This window comes from Pituophis catenifer, unplaced genomic scaffold (genome assembly GCF_029215685.1).
Source record: "Pituophis catenifer annectens isolate HBS135680 unplaced genomic scaffold, rPitCat1.0.hap2 SCAF_1, whole genome shotgun sequence".
Classification (NCBI taxonomy): domain Eukaryota; kingdom Metazoa; phylum Chordata; class Lepidosauria; order Squamata; family Colubridae; genus Pituophis; species Pituophis catenifer.
Window position 1 is genome coordinate 38,965,997 of NW_027256881.1, and position 21,086 is coordinate 38,987,082.

The 21,086-nt window shown below is 37.5% G+C and overlaps 2 protein-coding genes across 3 annotated transcripts; both read left to right on the plus strand.

Annotated features, from left to right (window-relative positions):
- The first annotated feature begins 7,238 nt into the window (after positions 1-7,238).
- PTCRA (pre T cell antigen receptor alpha) lies at positions 7,239-9,059 on the plus strand. The gene is made up of 3 exons (XM_070957200.1): positions 7,239-7,487; positions 8,038-8,082; positions 8,926-9,059. The coding sequence occupies exons 1-3, from the start codon at positions 7,316-7,318 to the stop codon at positions 9,057-9,059; spliced, it is 351 nt and encodes a 116-aa protein (XP_070813301.1). The 5' UTR covers positions 7,239-7,315.
- A 2,902-nt stretch (positions 9,060-11,961) lies between these two features.
- CNPY3 (canopy FGF signaling regulator 3) lies at positions 11,962-19,136 on the plus strand. Of its 2 annotated transcripts, XR_011600671.1 has the most exons (7): positions 11,962-12,162; positions 13,616-13,739; positions 14,033-14,129; positions 14,265-14,387; positions 15,600-15,717; positions 16,844-17,277; positions 18,908-19,136. XR_011600671.1 is itself a non-coding variant. In XM_070948159.1 (6 exons), exons 1-6 carry the CDS (start codon positions 12,045-12,047, stop codon positions 17,080-17,082), a joined length of 819 nt encoding a protein of 272 aa, XP_070804260.1. In that variant the 5' UTR covers positions 11,962-12,044; the 3' UTR covers positions 17,083-17,953. The 2 variants fall into 2 exon arrangements, 1 of the variants encoding a protein (XP_070804260.1); XM_070948159.1 differs by lacking the exon at positions 18,908-19,136 and having other exon boundaries at positions 16,844-17,953.
- Positions 19,137-21,086: the final 1,950 nt, after the last annotated feature.

Genomic DNA, 21,086 nt, shown 5'->3' on the forward strand with positions numbered 1-21,086 from the left:
AGTATATGGAGAACAGAAACTGCAAGTCCCTAATAATGACAATGCTATTTGCATAAACAATCCCAACAAAAGGTAGGATTAGCCAACCTTGACTGATTTTGAAAAAGCTTAAGTGGCTTTGGACCTCATAGGATCACCAGGAAACTGCACAGCTGCTAGTTTAGTTTAGACTGGGATTTTTTTAAAAAAGTCTAAAGACTGAACACCATAGCAATCACTCTCATTGCAAGAAAATTACATGGGCATGTCCATTAAGGACATGCATTACATGCATTAAGGAACAGGACTCAATATTTCTCAATCTTAGCAACTTGAAGATGTGTAAACTTTCATTCCCAGAATTGCCCAACTAGCATTCTGAAAGTTGAAGTCCACGTATCTTAAAGTTGCAAAGGTTGAGAAACAGTGTCCTAACCTATAAGTACAGGAAGAGAAAATGTTTAATGGATGGCAAATGAGAGGGGCATCTGGCCATTACAATGATTGTCATAAGCTTTCACCAGTCTTGCAATTCAAGATGTTATTTCACCCAACATTATTCAAACTTCTGTATCATTGTTTTCCCAAATGTCTTACACAACATGGGCTTAGTAGTATGAATTATTGAAGAATCTGTTGTTCCAATAGGCAATGTGTTTTTCTCCCCTAATCATAAAATGTGCCTTTTGGTTTTCCTATATAAGAGGAATAAAGTAGACATGGCAAAATTTAGGATGGGTTTATATAGCACACTAACCCAAAGCCAAATAGCTTAGTGCAATGATGGCTAACCTTTTTGCCATCACGTGCCAAAAGAGGAGGGAGCACGGGGGGCTTGTGCGCGCGCATGTGCCGAAACCCATAATTCAATGCCCGCCGCACGCATGTGCTCACAACACCCCCCCCCCACGCACCCCATTTGGGGCTTGGCAGGCCTCCCTGAAGCCTCCGGAGGTCAGAAATGGCCCATTTCCCAACTTCCGGTAGGACCATAAGGCCCATTTTTCACTCTCTCCAGGCTCCAGAGGCTTTCCTGGAGCCTGGGGAAGGCGAAAACGGCCTTCCCCCCACTCTGGAGGCCAAAAACACCCTTCCAGAGCCTCCATGCGAGCCCTGTACTTACCTGGCATCCAAAACGGGCCATGTGGAGATTCCTGGGAGGGGAGGGGTGGAGTGGGCCAGCCAAAAATCAGCTGACCAGCACATGCATGCATGCTGGAGCTGAGCTAGGGCAATGGCTCGTGTGCCTGCAGATATGGCTCCGCGTGCCACCTGTGGCACGCGTGCCATAGGTTCGCCATCACGGGCTTAGTGCATCATATTTAAAGCCAGACAGTTTATAAACTATGATTTGCTGCCGAGCATTTTCTGAAAATCTGTCCAGTTACAGGTTACTCACTATACCATAATCAGACAATCATGATTTAGTACAACTAACTATGCTTTATAAAGAGGACCAACTTTGCATCTCATTAGTAACCTCTCCAAATTTTAATAGGCATCAACAGAGGAAAACAGATTTAGGGAAATAAAAAGCTGCCTTGCCAACCATCAGCATTTTATATGTAGCCACTTAGTAATACAGCATCAACAGCAGGTGCACTTCCACAAGTTGTGACACATGACTTTTGGTTAAACTGCAGAACACAACTATTCAGGTGCACGCTTGCTTGCAACAAGCAGAGGCTGATTTTGTGGCTTAAAAGATGTTAACAGCTAGACACTGTTTTAGGGTTTTAATTCTTCAGCACTCCTTGCTAATTTTCAATTTAAGCTGATACTTCTTTTTAAAAAAAGCTTTGTAGACAAGTGTTTGAAAAAAAAAATCAGTTGTAAGTACAGTAGTAACTTGGTACACATTGTTAATTACTTCCAGGTGCAATGAGTACCAAAAGCAATTTTCCCCATAAGGAATAATGTAGTGAGTCACAAGGCAGCCAACATGACATATTCTAGCTTGTGTTGAGTATCAAACAAATAATGTTCACATCAAAATGCATTGAGTACCAAATTCTATGAATTTCAAAGCAGTTGAGTACCAAGGAACCACTGTAAATATGTTAAATTAGCCATCTTCCAAAATTGGTACTATCTAGTAAATTGGAGAGCTATAACCCACTACGTCGGGAAGATACTCATTGGGAAAAGTTAATTACTTATGAAGAGCCTTGATTGTATTGTATCCACATACTTATATCTTCCTTTTCTCCCTTAAATATATTGTCCCAACACTCCTTTAATAAATCGTGAATTAACAAACCACAATGAAACATGTCTATGGAGATTCTCAGTCATCCAGGTCATGGTTGTCCCAAAGAAGCTTTTTCAAGAGGCAACTGGACTTTCTGGTTTTTCTTGTTTTTTCTCAGAACTGAAGAAGCTTCTTGGATGAGAAGTTAAACGTCTTAAAAAAAACAATCACCAGAAAGTCCAGTTACCTCTTGAAAAAGCACCTTTGGGACACAATGAAAAATCTTTTTCATTTCACCATGTCACTTGAAACCAGGCAAGCAACAACTTGTAATTGAATGGCAATTTCAAGAAATTAAGCAAGATTGTTATTATGTATAACTGCTGCAAGATTATTATTTGCACAAAAATGAACTTTGAAATACCCACAACAGAAGAATGGTTGCTGAAGATGACAAAATTAACTGAGATGACAAACTTGACTTGTTTGGTTAATGGAAGGACAATATCTACATTTATTAGTACTGGAAACTTGCTATGGACTTTTTACTGGGGAAAAAATGAACTTGTGATTTATGGGTTTAAGAAAGAATAGACTACGGAAAGAATTTATGTTACAACCATACAGTAAAATATAAACATACTTATAATTATTGTTAAAACCAGAAGTTGCTTCTATATAACTTTTTTCTATTTATTTCTTTGCACTTTTTCGCTTATTACTTTTCTTTCAAAAAGTTTATTACATTTTTTTTAATTAAACACACACATATATACACCACTACAATCTCACAATCCTGAGACTTTATGTTTATAGCATTCACCTCCCCTGTGAACCTTTATTTAGCAAGTGAAGGAAAACTACTAGCTGCTGTACTTTAATTTCTTCTTTTGGCCCCGGTCAAATATGCTCAAAATGGTGGGAATATTGGTTGGGCTCCATCTGGCAGGTCACACATTATCTATTTTTGCTATCAATGTCATATATTTTGAGACCAAACTAAACTCAAATATTTACAGTTATATTTAATTCAATGTATTTCAATTATTTTTATAAGCCATGGTCTGTGAAATAAGTGATTCATTTCGCTTCACACATCACACTAAGCCAAAACTAAAGAAACCACATTACGATTAAGCGAGAAATTTGAGTAGAGTTAAGATTGGAAACTTTTAGGTTCTTGTCTCACCTATATCTAGCAAAAGAATGTGAAAGAAATACATGCAAATATGAATATATCACAACACAGAAATCATCTTTGGATATTGGCTTTCATGGAAACAAAGTTTTATTTTTAACAGTACACTCAATCCTTTTAGAAACTTGAGAGGCCAAGAGTTTATATTGCATATTTATTTAATATCCAATAGAGTGCTAAATCTCCCATTCAAGTTTCCAACTCCGCAACTTCCTCATGCTTTTCTCTCCCAAGGCTTCGGTTTCTGAGTCATCTGAGATGGTGTTGGACTCCCATTCGTGGCAGAGATATTTAGCTTCTGGAGTCCAGGGATGTCCTGTCCACTTTGGACCAGATGAAGGATTTCTGAAAACGACACAGAGGTATCTGGAGCAGGAGGTGGGTCGGCAGGGCTATTCTGTCCCTCTTCCTCGCTTCCTGCCCTGGGAAATCCACCTGCGGTCTCAGCTACAGCAGATTCCATTCTTCGGAAAGCTAATCCACAACACTGATCACCCGGTCATTAGTGGAAAGGAGGCAACCTCAGGCGCGTCCCTAAACACGGGGGGCGAGAGGGAAGAATCACCTTTGCCCGCACCTGTCCTCCCACCCTCAGCCCTGAGAATGAACAGCCAGCCGCCTGTGAAAAGGCTTATTATTCCCAAGTAGTCCCTCCCGGGCTCTGTCGTTGAATCACTCCTTCATTTTGGAGGGTCATATACATTTAGCAATCCTGGGCGGATTTCCCCGTAATTCGTGGGAAACGGAGCGGAGGACTCGGCCTGCCACCTTCTTTGTGATCGCTTTTGTTTGGGGCTTCCAAAGAGCGACAGCTCCCCGGACTTTCAGGCTGAACATGCTGGTACCATTTCCTTCAGGGACCGCTACCCCCACCCCGTGTTGTGAATAGTGTGTTTACTGCATAGTGTGGGTGCGCTTCCCCACCCCCACCCCTCCCCGTGTCGTGATAGTGTATTTACTGCAAAGCAGCGCTTCCTAAAAGCCCGGGAACTTCAAAGAGCCAGAGAAGCCGTCCTGTTCCCCTACAGATCCACGCATCGGCCAGATCTTTCCCGTCCAGTCTGCCCAAAAGCAACGCCCCGTCCCCCTTCCTCCGCCTTACCCATTTCAGAAAGAGGCTCCGGGAAAAAGGACCTTCAATGCCAAACCATTTTCCCCCAAAGCGAAATCCCGCCCGCTTTACGAAACCCTTCTGGTTTTCCGGAAGTTACAATGAAAGCGGCCAGGAGGGGGAATGAGGACAGGCCGTACCAAGATGGATTTGTTAGCGGGGAAATACCACAGCTTGCAACTGGGCGCTATTCGATTCCCGGGCCTCTTTCGTTAACGAGAAATAAGGATTTCTTTCCTCTGAAGGCCTATGACACTGGGCAGAAATCGAAGCGTATTTGGCCAACCTTTGAAAGATATACTAAACCAGGGGTCACCAGCCTTTTGGACCTCAGGGACCACTAAATTCATAATTTTAAATCCCGCGGACCACTAATATGATTTTTTTAAAAAGATAAATAGTATTTAGCGCAATATAAAAATGCAAATAATGTTTCTGCGGACCACCAAAATTTTATTGCGGACCACCAGTGGTCCATGGACCACTGGTTGGTGACCACTGTACTAAATGACTGCGGGAGGGCCACCCGGATTTTTGCCAGCCCAGGTCTGAGATTCATAAGTTTAACTCAGTGTTTTTCAAACTTGGCAATTCTGAGAAGTATGGATTTCAATTCCCAGAATTCCCCAGCCAGCATTGGGAGTTGAAGTCCACACATTTTAAAAGTTGTCAGGTTTGAAAAAAAATGCTGAGTTTATCCCTAATTTACACTTCATATGAATTTCCAGAGAGGTAGTCTGGTGTGAAAAGGCAAGTGGGATGAGTCCTGCTTAGAACTTGGATGAGAAAGCAAGAAATACTATCAAAGTTGCAGGTTTTTAAAAAATGCAAAAAAAAAAAAAATAATCCAGAAGGCAGCAGTGGAAAACTACTTTCATATTTGCCCAGATGGTTGATTTATATTACAGCTCACATCAGTTATCTCTAAACTACAGTTCACAGATATATTCAATTTGGATTATTTGTAAATTTGCTTTATAACTTTTGTACTCTTTATGTTTTAATTCTAAATATCCCAGAGTCACAAATATGGAATGGACAGCTATATAAAATGAATAAATAATTCATGAAGTCACAAGTAGCACAGCTGACTTGGCTTTACTTTTAACTGAGTTACTTCTTTGCAAAAGCCACCAAGAATATTGTAGCATTTCAAACTAGATTAGTATATTAATGGACCACAGACTACACTATTAAATGTCTTGACAATAGTGACACAGGAGAATTAAATTGACAGCCATTGTTGAAAATGGATTGGTCAAGGACAGAATTACCTAAGAAATTACCATTAACAAATCTGGTCACTTTTTAGCATTCCCTGTATTTATGACTCTCACCAATAATGTCTACATATTGCCTATTTCAAGACAATGTTCCTTGAAACCGAAGACATTGAGTCTGACTCAAGAAAGTTTGTTAGCTTTAAAGAGTTATAAAACCTGCTCCACTTGTCTTCCTTATTTCTCCCAATAGATTTTAACATGTTCTAAAACTTGTGAGAGATGCTAATTACACTTTGCCTTTTAAAAAAATCTGGGGGTGTGAGTATATATGGTACTGTGGACTTTGAAGAAGCAAGATAGGTATTGATTGAAAAGTATTGATGCTTTTGAATTTGGGTGTTGGAGAAGATTCCTGAGAATATGTGGACAGCCAAGAAAACAAAGTAATAGATCACTGAATAAATTAACCCCAAGTTCTTACTTGAGGCACAAATGACCAGGCTCAAATTATCCTACTTTGGATATATTATGCAGATATCTAGCTCTCTATAAAAGACTCTAATGCTAGGAAAGGAGGAAAGAAAGAAGAGAAGGATGACTAGCAGCCAGCTGGATGGACCAATTTACAGTGATGACAAATACACAGTAGGAAAACCAGGTTAGGGACAAATTGTCATGGAGAAAATCCATCTGTGTGATCACTAAGAATAAAAAATGGCTTGATGGTACATATATATATCAATATATATGCTGTCCAGGGACAGTTTGACATGTTAAAACCAATAAATAAATGTGAGGGGGACATGTACAGGTGTTCATATCATCTCTTCATGCTTCAGATAGTTACTTTTTAATACTGGTGCAAAATTGCCATTGCCACTGTTTGTGGCAATGGCAATACAAAGAGAAGCCATTTTGAAAATAGTAAAAAGGAGAGTGACTTAAGCAAAAACCTTGTGGTTTTTGCCAAGCAGCTGTGCAGCTGTTACCAATGGGAAAGGAAAACGGTGGTCAGAAAGAACTTCAGTTGAGTTTGTCAGTTACAAACACACATTTTCAGAAGCATCCTTGTTCCTTGAAATGATGCTGTGGGCTTTCCAAGTGAATTTGGCCTGGAGGCCATTTGGACATCTCTTGATCATTGCAGTTCTCCAGCTTCTGACATGTGAGTAAAATTTTCAGAACTTCTTTGGAAAAAAAGAAAAACAATTGGAAAAACATAGGTGAGTTACATAAATAAGAGAATGGTGTTGGAAGACCTGTAAAATTCTGTGATTGGAGAAAAGTGACCGCACAAGGAGATGGAAAGGAACTATATTTTTATGGAAAAAGAGATAAATCCCAGTGAACCTCAAAAAACAACAATAATCTTAATAATGCACTATTATTTCTGTAGGGGAAAACAGTCTTCTAAACTAATTTTGTGCATGCATCTTTCTAATAAACCATTTCTTTGGATAACAGGTCACTACTCCTTAGGTCTATTTTCAACTCTGACACCACCACTCTATCTGGAAATAAATGGTGAAAGAAAGACCCTGTTTGTATGTTTGGTGAACGACTTCTCAGAGAAGTCACTGGGAGTCATTTGGTTTTCCAATGGAAATGGGAGCATGTTGGACTCTTATACTTACGGCATTTTCAAGGAAGAAGATGGCTCTTTCAGCACAATCGCACACATTTCCATACCCAGCAAAGAATTTGAATCATGGAATATTGTTATTTGCTCGGTTGCACAAAATCAAAACTCAAGAATATGGAACACTACTTCTCTACAAATCTCTGGTATTTATCAAAGGGGGAGAGAAATATTTAAGTGTAAAAAATTACATTAAATTATATTATGGCAATTATTCATAAATTGGATTAATTCTGATTTAATAATTGTTTATTAAATAAAACAGAGTTGGCTACTTTAGCCTGTCATGCTGAGTCATAAAATTATTGCTTACAAGTGCTCCTGAATTCACAAAACAAGCAAAAACCAAATACACTGGGGCTTTGCTTCTCAAAATAAGGTAAATTAATTTGTGCATGCTGGCCCCATGTAAATAAATAACAATTTTATTAGGGTTGGCCAGGCCAGCAATAGATATATCAGTTATCTCTAATAACTGAAGTGGGTGCTTAAAAGTTTGTGAAGTCTTCTGAATTTTCAATATTTTTGCATAAATATTATGTAAAACACAATCTCTTCTCCACAGAAGTCCTAAAACCTAGATGAAGAGAACTCTGTTAAAATCAATCTGTTCATTAACTTTACTAAAGACATGAATTACTTGGAAGCTTTAACAATTCAAGAAACTAATGTTTCATACTTCCTTTTTTTTTCCAGAGGAGCAACATATGGATGATCTATGTCTGTATGAAAGTCAAGGAGGTAAACACAGAATATTTCCTTATTTTCCAAGTAGTTAGTCAGTTTCCAGAGGGGAGTTACTTTGCTTCATTTGATCATTTTTTTTAATGGGCCATTCATTTGATCATTGTTATTGTGATCTATCTTTTCTCAGACAACAGAAAGGCTGCTCTTCTAGAGCATTCAGAAACTTCCCAACTGGTGGAAATGTGGCTGCAAGAGTAATAAATGGTGCAAACTACATGGCACAAGTGGCACCACTATTCCATGAGCTGCACTACCTGCCAGTGTGCTTCTGGGTGTAATTCAAGGTGCTTATCACCTTTAAAGCCTTATGTAGCTTGATACTGGGTTACTTGAGTGACTGTACTTATTTGTACTTATTGAGTGGATGTTTAATCATTTTAATGTTTTTTTAATTGTTTTATAATTTTAAAATTGTAAGCTGCCCGGAATCACTTGGTTGAGTTGGGAGGCTATGGAAATTGAATAAATAAATAAATAATTCCAAATAAAACCAATTGAGGAGATTTAACTAATTCACAGAATGTTATCAGAATGTTACATGTCTTAATACTATATTTTTATTTACATGATTTCTATGTGACAAAAATAGCTGAAGCAGATTAAAATAATATTGATTTTTCAACCAACAGAGCAAATGACTTGTAAAACTGTAGTGACACACATTCAGTTTACTGTACAGTAATACTTCCTAGTTCTGAATTTGTAGTTTAAAGTAAGTTCAAAGAAATAGCTAATAAAAGCACCGAATGTTTCATTTGAGAACATCAGGACCAAAAATGTCTGAGTATGCTACAAATATTGCTCAATAATATGGTTCTTGTTTGCTTTTTATTGTAGTGGAGGAACAGATGTCTACTGAAATTCTGCATAATCGCACACAAGAAGTACATCTTCTGGCCATCAGAACTTTGCTGTTCAAGTTCCTAATGTTTAATGTACTGATGACCTGCTGCATCCTTTACAAAAGATAAGCAAAACTGTAGTGCATTGTTACTATAAACTCAAATTATTTTAAAAAAATGAAAAGAACTGCTAATACTATTTTTAAAATGCATGAAATGCTTCAAGGAATCTGGATCAGACTGCTTCAAATAGCAATGAACTGAAATTGGACATCTGTTTATCAGATATGCTATGAATAGCACAAGGTAGATTACAGCACCCTTGAGATCACTTCCAATCCTATCGTTTTGTGATGTCCATTCAGAATTCCACAATCATAAGAAAGTATCTAGTCATTAATTCCCAAGTTCCAGCAACTGGATGATGAAGGCAATCTTTGACAAAACTTTCAATCACTGAGAACTCTGCATTTCACGGCCTCAAGACACGTTGGACTGATTCCATGTTGGAATTAATGCAATGTAAGAATTTAAAATGTGCTGCCTTAATCATTTATTAAATAATTTATGATTCATTAAAGCATCATATTTTTTTCAGGCTTGTGTGGAAGTTTGAAAAAAGATGAACACACACACACACATTAAGGCAGTGTTTCTCAATCTCAGCAACTCTAAGATGTATGGACTTCAACTCCCAGAATTTCCCAGCCAGCATCCCCCTTTCTCCATTCTGTGGGTCCCTTAGTCTCCTGGGGTAGAGATGGTTGCTTTGTTCATTGGTGCTTTTTTTTTCTCTCAATAAAGGCTTTGATGTCCTTGCTTGAGGTGTTTTTCTTTTCATGAGCCATTTTGCAGGGAGCATCCTAAAAATTGGGGAAATGGAGAAGGGAATGAAATCCTTTTTAGTTCTCCCATTGGCATCTTATCTTCTGCCTATTATGCACCTGTAGGAGAAGGAAGGAAAACAGGTTGCTAGAAAGTATCCTTAGAGTACTGTAAACATGGAGATTATTGAAAGGAAACAGGTGGAAGGAAAAATGACAAAACAGGTAGTGGCAACTGAAACGAGAGGAGCAAATTTTTGTGTGGATCAGGACTTGGCACACTGCTAGGTTTTTTTTCCCCTTCTTTCCATTTTCCTCCTTTACCCTCACTACTGTCTCTCCTGCCAACAGGGAAGGAGCTCAATTTAAATATTAAGACTCCTTTCTAACATTATCTTAGTGCAATAGTGCAGTAGCTTATGAAATGCCAGGCATTTCCTGGAGAAAGTGCATGAAATTCCATATTCCCAACTGCTGTGACCCAGTTACTATGACTGCATGCTGCCAGATACAGTGTCAAAGATAAGTAGGTCGACAACTATTTGTTATCATTTGTATTGTAATATGACAAATGAAGAGTTACAAAAATGAACTGAGGGCAGGCATCTCCAGATTAGGAAACCTAAAGTTTACACATGTGGTAACTGTAGAATAGTAACCTATTTAATTGTGGCATAGAGAAATTCCAGTTTTAGTGCTACAACCTTATGGAACAACTCTTTTGACTTTTAGTTTTCCTCAACATCCAAAATACTTTTACACAACACAATGGATCCAAAAACAGCTAATCACATTTTAATTTAGCAGACTGCAGATCCAGTCAATATGATTAGATTAAAATTTAGTGTTTTATACAAAGGCAGTAAATTTGATTAATTAAATCAATGATGGCTAGATTAATTATGAGTATGCATCTTGTGCAAATATAGCTACATGCCTATAACGGGAGAGCCCCCTACATCTTTCCAAATGACCTCAGCTTTAATTTCCACTAACTCCAGCCAGCATTGTCAGTGATGAGTGAAAGAGCAGCTGTAATTCAGGAATATATGAAGGGCCACAGGTTACCTATTATCAGGTTTGTCTATGGAGACTCTCAGTCATCCAGGTCATGGTTGTCCCAAGAGCCTTGGTGGTGCAGCAGACTAAAGCACTGTTAAGTAACACCAGTTGCCTGCAATTACTGTAAGTTCAAATCTCACCAGGCTCAAGGTTGACTCAGCCTTCTATCCTTTCGAGGTAGGTAAAATGAGGACCCGGATTGTGGGGGCAATAAGCTGATTTTGTATAAAAAAGAACACCGCTTGGGGGGCCCAAAAGCCCTACTAAGCAGGTATATACAAAAGTATGAAGGCTATTGCTTAACGCATTGTAAGCTGCCCTGAGTCTCCGGAAAAGGGCGGCATATAAATCGAACCAATAAATAAAAGTGCTTTTTCAAGAGGCAACTTGACTTTCTGGTTTTTCTTTGAAGACGTTTCACTTCTCATCCAAGAAGCTTCTTCAGTTCATCTTATTATTGTACAAACCTGATAATGAGGTTTGTATAAGGACTTTATAAAGTTCTTGAACTTAATAACATACAAAATGTTTGGTTACCTTTTGAGTTATCATCAAGTGATAATATGCTCAGCCTTAGCAGCAAAATGTCTGGAGCCTATTTCCAAATAGAGTGCCTGCCAGATATGTTCAACTACAACTCCCAGAATCCTCATTTAGTTCCATTATAATTTTTTTAGGCCAAAATCTAGTTAGAAGCACGAAGCAAGGGAAGGCCCATCTATCCACATCTTCTTTATTGCTATTTTGAATAAAAGGGAAACCTGAATAATATAAAAAAAAGCACACCGAACTTCACTACTGTACAGCACTATATCATTCAACATGTCCTGGACCCAATCACGAAAAAGCACTTCACCCCCCCCTCCCTCCACCACCCATTCATTCCGTCTTTTGTAACGAATGGGGTGAGCGTAACAAACAGGGACCGATTCAGACCGACCAATCAGAGAGTAACGAGGGCAGCACTTCAAGGGTAGAAGGAGGAGGACAAAGCACGCTTATTGGTGAAATGAGAGCGCTATGTGAGTCTTTGATTGGCTGGCAAGTGAAGCAATCCGAGCCGTCCGTTGGAACGTGCCACGACTGTGGCCGCAATTGGTTGGTATAGCTGGTTGTTATAGTTACATTGGAAGAGGAGGATCCCGGAAGCGGAGGGAGGGTTGTGAGTATTAGTTCGTGGGGCTGTTGTGCCTGTGGCGGCGTGGCAACCTTAAGGTCGAGGTCCTCGATGGCTTCGCGGGTTCCGGGCGTCGGTGCTTTATTGGTCTTACTGCTGGTTCCGGCTGGGCTGGGGGGAGCCGTCGCTGAAGACAGCGACTGGGTTAAATTACCCAATAAATGCGAAGGTGAGCTTGGATTCAGGAGTACGGAGTGAGGGGCGCTGATGGGATCTGGAAGGAGTGGGTGAAAAGTCTCAAATCTGTAGCGGCAGTTATTTAACAAGGCAAACTCTTGTCTAGTAAGGTCCAGCTAGGAGGATGATACAAATGCATCATAAAACAGTTATATATATAATATAATAATATATATATATGAATGGAGCACCGGTCTTGTCTTATTTTTGTCGAAAATTACAGTATTTATTACGTCCTAGTCTTTAAAATGCTACATTGCTCTGAAGGTGAAACAATGTTTGGATATTTTATGATGTTTGTGTGTCTATATTTTTCTTGACTGTACACCGCCTTGAGTACTACGGGAGAAAGGCGGTATAGAAATATAATTAATTAATATATATATATATATATATATATATATATATATATATATATATATATATATATATATATATATATAGTAATATATTTATCTCCTGCAGCACTTAGATCAATACTTTTTCCTAATTGCTAGGTATTTTTAAGTTGTAATCATGAGAGTGACATATAGTGAGATAGTACAATAATTTACAGGATGGGGCAGGCAACAGAATAGGGAGTAGGGAGTAATTGTGTTTAAAAACTCCTAATATAAGGACATGCATATATAGTTCAAATGTATTATTATTACATTTGTTTACTGCCCATCTCACCACAAGGCAACTAATGTAATCATTAATGTAATGGCATTAGTGCTACAAAGTTATTTTGGAGGTGTAAAATAAATTATTTTAATCTGGGAATGATGGGATAACATCCTCATCATGTTTTTTTATATTGCAGCTTATTAGCTGCTTGGGGTGTTTAAGGGTAGGCCGGATATAAATATTGGTAAATAAAATAAATTCTGTGACAGGACTTTCTTACTATAGTGAATGATAGCCATTAAATGGTGGTTTTTCAAAGGAGGCTGGGGGTTTTATTTTAAAAATTTATGGTATTAATAGAATGGAAAAAGGAACTGAAAAAATGTCACTAAAATGGGGCCAGGTGAGTAAAAAAGAAAAGAGGAACAGAAAGAAATATGAGGATATAGTTGTGAGTTTTTAAGGTTTCTGAAGTAGGTAGCAAAGAAATCAAACTGGATTTAGACTGAGAAAATGAGTTCAGCAAAGCTAGTTTTGTGGGCTTATTGGAACAGAGAATGTATATTTTATTTTATTATGTAAAGAATTTCTGTTGTTGTCCAATTGCAAAAGTGTGGCTCTGGTATAAAGAGTTTAGTACTATGTGTATGTGAATTTTCATTATATCCATGCATAGCGAATCATTAAGTTTTGCAAATAGAGTAGTGAGACAGCTGTACTGCTTTCCAGTATGTTCATTGCCATAAGATGGTGGAAAATTGAGCAACATTTGTAATATAGCGGATCAGCAGTCACAATTACCATTACTAATTGTTTTGAGTTTTGACTATATTTAGTTTGCAAGTATGTTGCTTTGGAACTGAAGACTTCCTTCGATGAAACTGGCAAGACCAAGGAGGTGATTGACACAAAATATGGCTTTCTGGATGGCAAGGGATCCAAAATCAAGTACACAAAATCGTAAGTGGAACAAGGTTGTTGAGAAATGCAACAGGTTTTTGTTTTGGCTAGTCCCTTAGGATTCACAGAGGAATCCTGAGAATGCATTGAGGTATAAGCAAAATGCTAAAACATGAATTGTGAAGTAAAGTGCCATAGCATTGGCAGACAAAAAACTTGGAGGTAGCAAATGGATGATTAAACTGGTCATTTGTCTTCCATAATTAAAGCAAACTGAGTTTTCATTTTCATAGTTGAAATAGTGGACATCCAGAAATATTGTTTAATTTCCCAGCATTCTTTTCTGTCTGCAGGGACATTCGATTTATCGAGGTGACAGAAAACATCTGCAAGAGACTTTTGGAGTACAATTTGCACAAAGAAAGATCAGGAAGCAACAGATTTGCAAAGGTTTGTAACTTAGAATTCTTCTAGCATTTATTGCATAATTTTTACAAGCATTAACTTGCATTACTTGTTCCTCACTTTCCTTTGACGTTGGCTGCCTTGATGTTTTCAAAGTATTTTTTATTCACTCTATTTTAGGGTATATCTGAGACTTTTGCAACTCTTCATAACTTGGTGCACAAAGGAGTAAAAGTAGTGATGGACATTCCATATGATTTATGGAATGAAACCTCTGCAGAAGTGGCTGATCTTAAGAAACAGGTATGATGGTTGAAGGACCTTTATTTTTATACTATTATTATTTTTTTAAAAAGTTCTTATATACTCACCCAGTTCCACATGATGTTAGGTAACTTTGCCTGAGGTTTTCCCTTTCTTTGAATTTACTATTTTTAGCCTTCCAGGGCTGCAGGAACATGGAGTGGGTAGGACCTACCTCTTTTCCAGTTTGGAGGACTGAGGCTTTAATTCACAGAAGAATGGATGCGGCTGAATGTGTTTATATACCTTAAGTCATTTCTAAAAAATATATCATCAATAATTGCTATTCTGCCTCAAAATTTCAATGTGATGTAATCCGGGGAGGCTCTGAGGGGCTCCAAAAAGAAGTTTCTAAATGGTCAGTTACTTTTAAAAAATATAATGAAGCATCTCATTAGCTAAAATTTATGTTAATCTGAATATTTACAAAAGAATTTACAGAAATTTACAGAGGGAGACTGCTGAAGCTTCAGTGATTTACTAGGTCTTTACTTTTAATTCTGCCAATCGCCATTTGGGAAAAAATGTAAATTATATTTCTAAAGACTGGAGGCCTTCTGGGTATATGGGGGGGGGGGCTTATCATAAACGGAAGAAGTTCTCCTTTCAAGTAATCTTACGCAACAAAAGCAGTGAAAAACGGGAATAAGATGTTACTGTACCATATCTCTTGCCTCAAAATGCTTTCCTAACATAGCTGAGCTATCTGTTGCCTAGACTCTGTTTTTTAGGAGCCAGAAGAGCAATTCTGAGGCGTTATTCTAAAACATAGATGCTGTCTAAAATGATCCTGTCATATGTAGACATCTGTATATATCAAATAGTGGAGGAGGGGTATTGACAGATTATTTAAGTGAAAAAAGAAGACATTTTTTGAGGTGCTTAGGTTCCAAAGCCCTAACCCTTTGCATCTTTATTGGCATTAGCATTCATTTTTAGATTCAGCTTTACAAAAAAAGAGATAAAAAATGTTAATCTAGAATTCTAAAAATACTGAAAATGTTACTTCTCTACTCCTTTCTCTTCTGTTATTTTTGGTCTGTTTCTATTATTCTTCAGTGACAGGATTCTGAGGCACCTGGAGAGTTATTTTATAACAAATGAAATTACCTACAGGATGTGAAAAGATGTGATGTGAAACCTTGGGTTTGTAGCTTTCTCTGAAGAGTTGTACTGTAATGATTATGGTTTCCCTCTCACTTTGTCTGCTAGTGCGAGACAATGGTGGAAGAATATGAAGATGTGATTGAAGATTGGTATAAAAACCATCAACAAGAAGATATTTCCCAGTTTCTATGTGCAAATCATGTGTTGAAAGGAAAGGATGCCAGTAAGTTTCCCTTTCATGGAATTGATTAATGCAGGTAACTGGGATTTAGGGATGCTTGTGCAGCACAACCCCGTCTCTCCCCGCCCCCCAGATGGGAAACATGTTTTTCTGTGCAGTGTCAAGCTCTGCATTTGGGGCAGGATGAAAGACATAAAAATAGATGGGAATAATAATCCATTTAATTCCATGGATAGCTCTCTCTTCCTTTCAGAAAAGGGAACCAAATTGGTAACAACATACTTTCTCCCAAAAAAATTATGCTGAGTTCAGCCTTTAAAACAACTGAGTAGCCAAATCTGCCTAGGCCCATCATAGGAACCCCTTTCTTTAACTTAATGGAAGTGTTCTGGTTAGGAAACAAGAACTATCAGAGAAAGTGTGGCTTATTTAGTTTTAGTTTTTTTAATTCTTTTTTTTAATAATCTATTTTTAAAATTCATAAACTGATTAAAATAAACCATGATTTATATAGGGGTGCGATTCCAATTCTTTGGCACATTAGAATGGTTCTAAGATTTGGCTGGCCACTAGAGTTCTAGTGTTTGTGAATCATATTAATTAGAATAAATTAATGAATTTCCTTTATAGACCTTTATGAAAACATATATTAAAAAAAATTATTACCCTTAAAACCAAGACTGTCACTGAGAACTGCTTCCCATTTTTGTTGCTAAGGAAAAAGAGGTATGTAATTAAATTTTAATTTAACAATTCTTACTTTAAAATTACTTTATGTCTGAGAAGGATGGAATTGAAAGCCAATTTTATTCATAGGCAGATTTCATTAATTAAAAGGAAGAGGTGACTTAATCAGGGTGTAATTTTAATAGTTTCAGTTGTAGATAAATGCAAAGTTTTGCTATGCTTAGTATTAACCTTTGATCTATTTACCAGAATTGACAGCATTTGCAGGTCCTGTCTTTCCTAAATGTCACATCTTCACAATAGTTCTGTGAAATATTAACCTGGAATCAACTCAACAGTCCCTGGTCTCGGGAACTAGTAATTTAAACTGAATGGAAATTGTGAAGGTTGAGAGAGAAAGAAAAATAGTGATGTTTAAGTCAGGATAGTGGGAAGTGGCAGTTTGACGATATCTTAGGAACTGTTCTTGTCTTTTTTCTAGGCTGTCTGGCAGAAACGTGGACTGGGAAAAAAGGAGACATGGCAAATGCAGGGCAGAAGACCAAGAAAAAGGAAGGCAAGGCAAAAAAGCCTTCAAAAAATAAAAAACGCTCCAAGGCTGATCAAGAAAGAGAAAACTCGCAACCAAGCACATTAGAGTCACCTGATCAGACTGAAAAGGAAGATGATGATGATGATCAGAAGCTGGCTTCACTTTCACACAACCCAGATGAACTGTAGGATCTTCAGACTCGTGTTCCAGCCACACTTGTCTTGTGGGTTTGCAAGCTTGTATTTGGACTACGGAGAATTGCGGTGGCCATGGGGGTTGCAAGAAGATCCATATTGTTGTGAAGGGGAAGTGAAGAAATGGGCAATGATCATAGTCACCTGAAACTGAATTCTTCAGTGTTACTACACCTCAGCAAAGGCAAGGTACAGGAAGCCAGCTTGTTACTTGCATTCCTTGGCGAACAGTCAAATTAGAAGTGCTGTGGACAATGCAGTTGAGCTGCTGACTATAGTCTATGTGACTTGTCTTTGGAAACTGAGTTTGCTGCCCTCATTAATTCCCTATCCCATCGCTTTTGACTTGCCGGACAACATTGATGAAAAAAGAGAAATGAAAAGGAAAGCATAAATGAAAACACTCTGAACCTGTGGCAGTTCATTTTCCTGCCTTATTCCTGGATTTGGCTGTAATTGGACAGGTCTCTAACTTGTACATTCTATTAGGGGGTGAAAATCATTTACTGCTGTCCTTCCTTATTAAACAGAACACAGTTCATTTGAGAGGAAGTGAGAATGAAGGTTCTGTCAGGATAAAGGGCATTGAGTTTCTCTTCTGTTTCTTTTTTTAAAGTTCTTACAGTAAGGAATCAATTCTGCAGTCATTTCAATAAGAGGAGCATATACAGATATCTTTGTTGATGCTTCCAATCCCCAAAATTAGTTTCTGGACATACCAGTCATGCTTACCATTTTCCGAAGTTTTGTTTTTTGTTTTTTAATAAAAATGTAGGGTATTTTTTGCATAATTTGTGTTTCATTTAGTTTCTGCACTGACCCTCCATATCTGTTCCAGAGAGTGCACTTATTATCTCTGTTCGGTGTCCAGAGTGATGTAACACTGTTTCTTCAAGGGATTGAAAGGAATGAGATAGCTAAGGACCTCCAGGTGCAAAGTGGTCAACTAAAGTTTATTTTCAGACTGAGGTCACATGCTTGTTTCATGTATGAATCATTTATGAGTTCTGCTATTAATCTCTTATTGGACAAAACATATTTGCGGAGTTGCTGAAAAGTATTAAAATAAAGGTGGTGTCCTGTAAGAGGAGCAGTTGTCTCTGACTTGTTTCACACATTATACTAGGTCATAAAGTGATTTGTATATCACTGTTTGTGGCTTAAAATGTTGTGACTATTGTTTGTTTAATATTTATAAGCACACATGATTTAGCACAATGTGTGAATCCAGCCAATGTCTGCAAATTTTATTATGGAATTCCTTAGCCAGGAATTAACACCTGGAGGTAGCTATCTGGCCTTTCATTTTGTACTCAAACCATTCTTCATATTATATAATATGAACAGAATATAATGAACAGATATAACAGAAGAGGATGAGCAAAATGGCAAGAGAAGCTCCTTACAGTTTGCAAATTTTGCAAATTTGCCTTTCATTTCAGGCCTTTTCTCACAGGAAAAGACAGCCAGCCTTTACTTCAAGATTTTTAAAATACCCTAGCTAGAGTTTGCTGCAATTCAGAACATTCCCTTTTAGAATTAATTCCCTTTTCTTTAGGAACGGCTGCTATATATGAGCTGCAAAATCCGGACCATCTTTAGATGGTAGCAAAGATACAAAAGCTTGTAACATTTTGCTGCATTCTGTTAATCATCTGGATTTTTGCAGCCCACATCTGGTAGTCCTATATTTACAGGAGCTTTTCACTATTTCATCTGTTGTAACAGAGATTGCCTTTTTCTCTTGATACCTTATTTTTTTCAGGCGTCTGAAATATTTATAATGCCATTTATACATTTCCCCCCCTGTTCCTTTCAGGACAAGTGTGCTGCAGTCTGACTTGTGTGACTACGTTCTTGCTGTGGAAATAATGGCCTTTTAATGTACAAGAGTTGGGTGCCTGCATTCCTCTCTATGTATCCTGGACCAAGGTTTCAATCTCTGAATATTTTATCTTGTCGTGTGACATTTCCATTTTTGAGTACAGTATATGGGATTCTTCTGCCATCAAGATACATAATAACAAAGTTTCAATTTTTTTTCCTTCTCTTTATCCAATAGTCCTAAAGAAAAACTTCTGGTTTCCATTATAAGTCCATTTTAAGGATCTTCTGAAATAAAACCTTTATTTGCCTTCTAACACATCCACCATGTATGGTAAAAAGTACCCTCCATACACTTATATTTCTGGCAAACATTCAAAAGATCTTTGTACATTTTAGATAATTTATCAATTAGCGTTAAATACCGCAGGTATGTCATTTTATAAAAGTTCTCTTTAAGGTTATCGTTCAAGGAATATTCCAGTCCTTTGGTCCACATATTTTTCCCATTGGTCCAACATATTGTAGTCAAAATTTATTTCCATTGAAACATACAATGCTTAATGTATTCACTTTCTAAATTCAACTTTGTAGCATTTTATATACATTAGTTATAAGGTGTTCATCATTAGTACATGTGGCATTTCAAAAAGAACTACAGAGACACTGATTATTTCATCATAGTTATGTTATTGAGATTGCTTAGCTTGTTTGGCTAAGATAGATAGAAATTAGCTAGATAATAGCATCTAACCAATACTGACTGGTGTCAGAAACTAACCAAGATCAGATCTGATTAGTACTTGGATGCAGGAATATCTGGAAAGTCCTGTGGTGCATGCTTGACTATATTGTTGAAGAAAAATTCTGGAAAAATTAAGTGGCAAATCGTTTGTATATTATGAACAAAACTGCATGGATTCAGTCCATGAAAGTCACCAAAAGTTGAACTTTAGTTGAAGGAATCTACTTTTTTTTAAGTTTGCTTTTCCAGGGTTAAAATTCTTTCTGGATTTTTTTTCAGACCTAAACTGAATTACTGTGGAGATATTGGTTCATCTTTTTCGGTGAAGTGCAGGCTTACAATTTACCAAGTCAAGGTATCACGAGTGCTGTCTCTCTCACAGTATAGTCTCAATTTTATGCAGAATTACTTTGGCTTCTGATAGACTTAGTTTGCCTAATAATGCTTAAAATTACAACCAGAGACGGCAACACATTTTTAATTATTTTTACACTACAGTAGTTGTTCTGGGGCTTCTCTGCTTATAATTAGGTTTTTCCTGTACTTTAAAAATAGATTTGAAGATCAAAGTAGATAGTCTCTGATTTCAAGTTTCACAACTATATAATGGAATGAGAAGAATATTATATTTAAGATATCTGAAAGCCTTGGGTGGAGCTCCTAGGATTTCCACTAAGTGTCTGGAACCAAAGTTCCTAAGCTTTCCCACTTCACAGCACCCTTGGAGCTTCACTAAGTTTTTTTCAAAGCACCCACATGCTACTGACTCGTGGTGTGTGACTGATGTTGAGTACTGTTATATTTCCCTTGAAAATTCAAAATATCCTATGCTATCCTGTGACACTGCAGAGCACAGCTTGGGAACTATAGATCCAGATAGTACTACATATGAATTAAATATAAATAATTTTCAATTTAATTTTTATCTTTGTATCATCTGTTCTCTAAAATTAAACTCCTGACAGTCTGCTCAAGGACCAGGAGGACTGCAAATAGAGGTCATTTGATGTGCTTATCAACTGCATGTGATTGACTTATTTCTACAACCAGAACTGGAGGGATGTCTGTCATAAGTAGGCACAATTGTTATTTTTTGTTTCACAACTGTCAGCGATCAATTCCCAGCCCTAATTACAGTCATCATTGAAGACTAGCTGTATTTTTAAATGATTGTACAATTAAGCACAAGTACATTTTTTTCACAAGAATAAGTTTGGTGCGGGGGATAATGCATTGGGCTAAGAACCTAGTGAATTCTAGTCCCACTTAAGCACAAAGCCGGCTGGGTGACTGTGGACCAATCATTCTCTCTCAGTCAGAAGACAATGAAAAACCACTTCTGAAAATTGCCAAAAAACCTGCAGGGGCTTGTCCAGGCAATTGCCAGGAGTCAACAGTTCAATGCAAAAGAAAATTGCTTTTCTCAATA

What these genes read in the sequence shown, in the direction of transcription:
- PTCRA (XM_070957200.1), top strand. Translation starts at nt 7,316, where the DNA reads ATGTTGGACTCTTATACTTACGGCATTTTCAAGGAAGAAGATGGCTCT. An exon ending in TACTTCTCTACAAATCTCTG is followed by an intron (nt 7,488 to 8,037) that starts GTATTTATCAAA and finishes TTTTTTTTCCAG; the next exon opens with AGGAGCAACATATGGATGAT. An exon ending in TCTGTATGAAAGTCAAGGAG is followed by an intron (nt 8,083 to 8,925) that starts GTAAACACAGAA and finishes TTTTTATTGTAG; the next exon opens with TGGAGGAACAGATGTCTACT.
- CNPY3 (XM_070948159.1), top strand. Translation starts at nt 12,045, where the DNA reads ATGGCTTCGCGGGTTCCGGGCGTCGGTGCTTTATTGGTCTTACTGCTG. An exon ending in GAAGCAACAGATTTGCAAAG is followed by an intron (nt 14,130 to 14,264) that starts GTTTGTAACTTA and finishes ACTCTATTTTAG; the next exon opens with GGTATATCTGAGACTTTTGC. An exon ending in GTTGAAAGGAAAGGATGCCA is followed by an intron (nt 15,718 to 16,843) that starts GTAAGTTTCCCT and finishes TCTTTTTTCTAG; the next exon opens with GCTGTCTGGCAGAAACGTGG.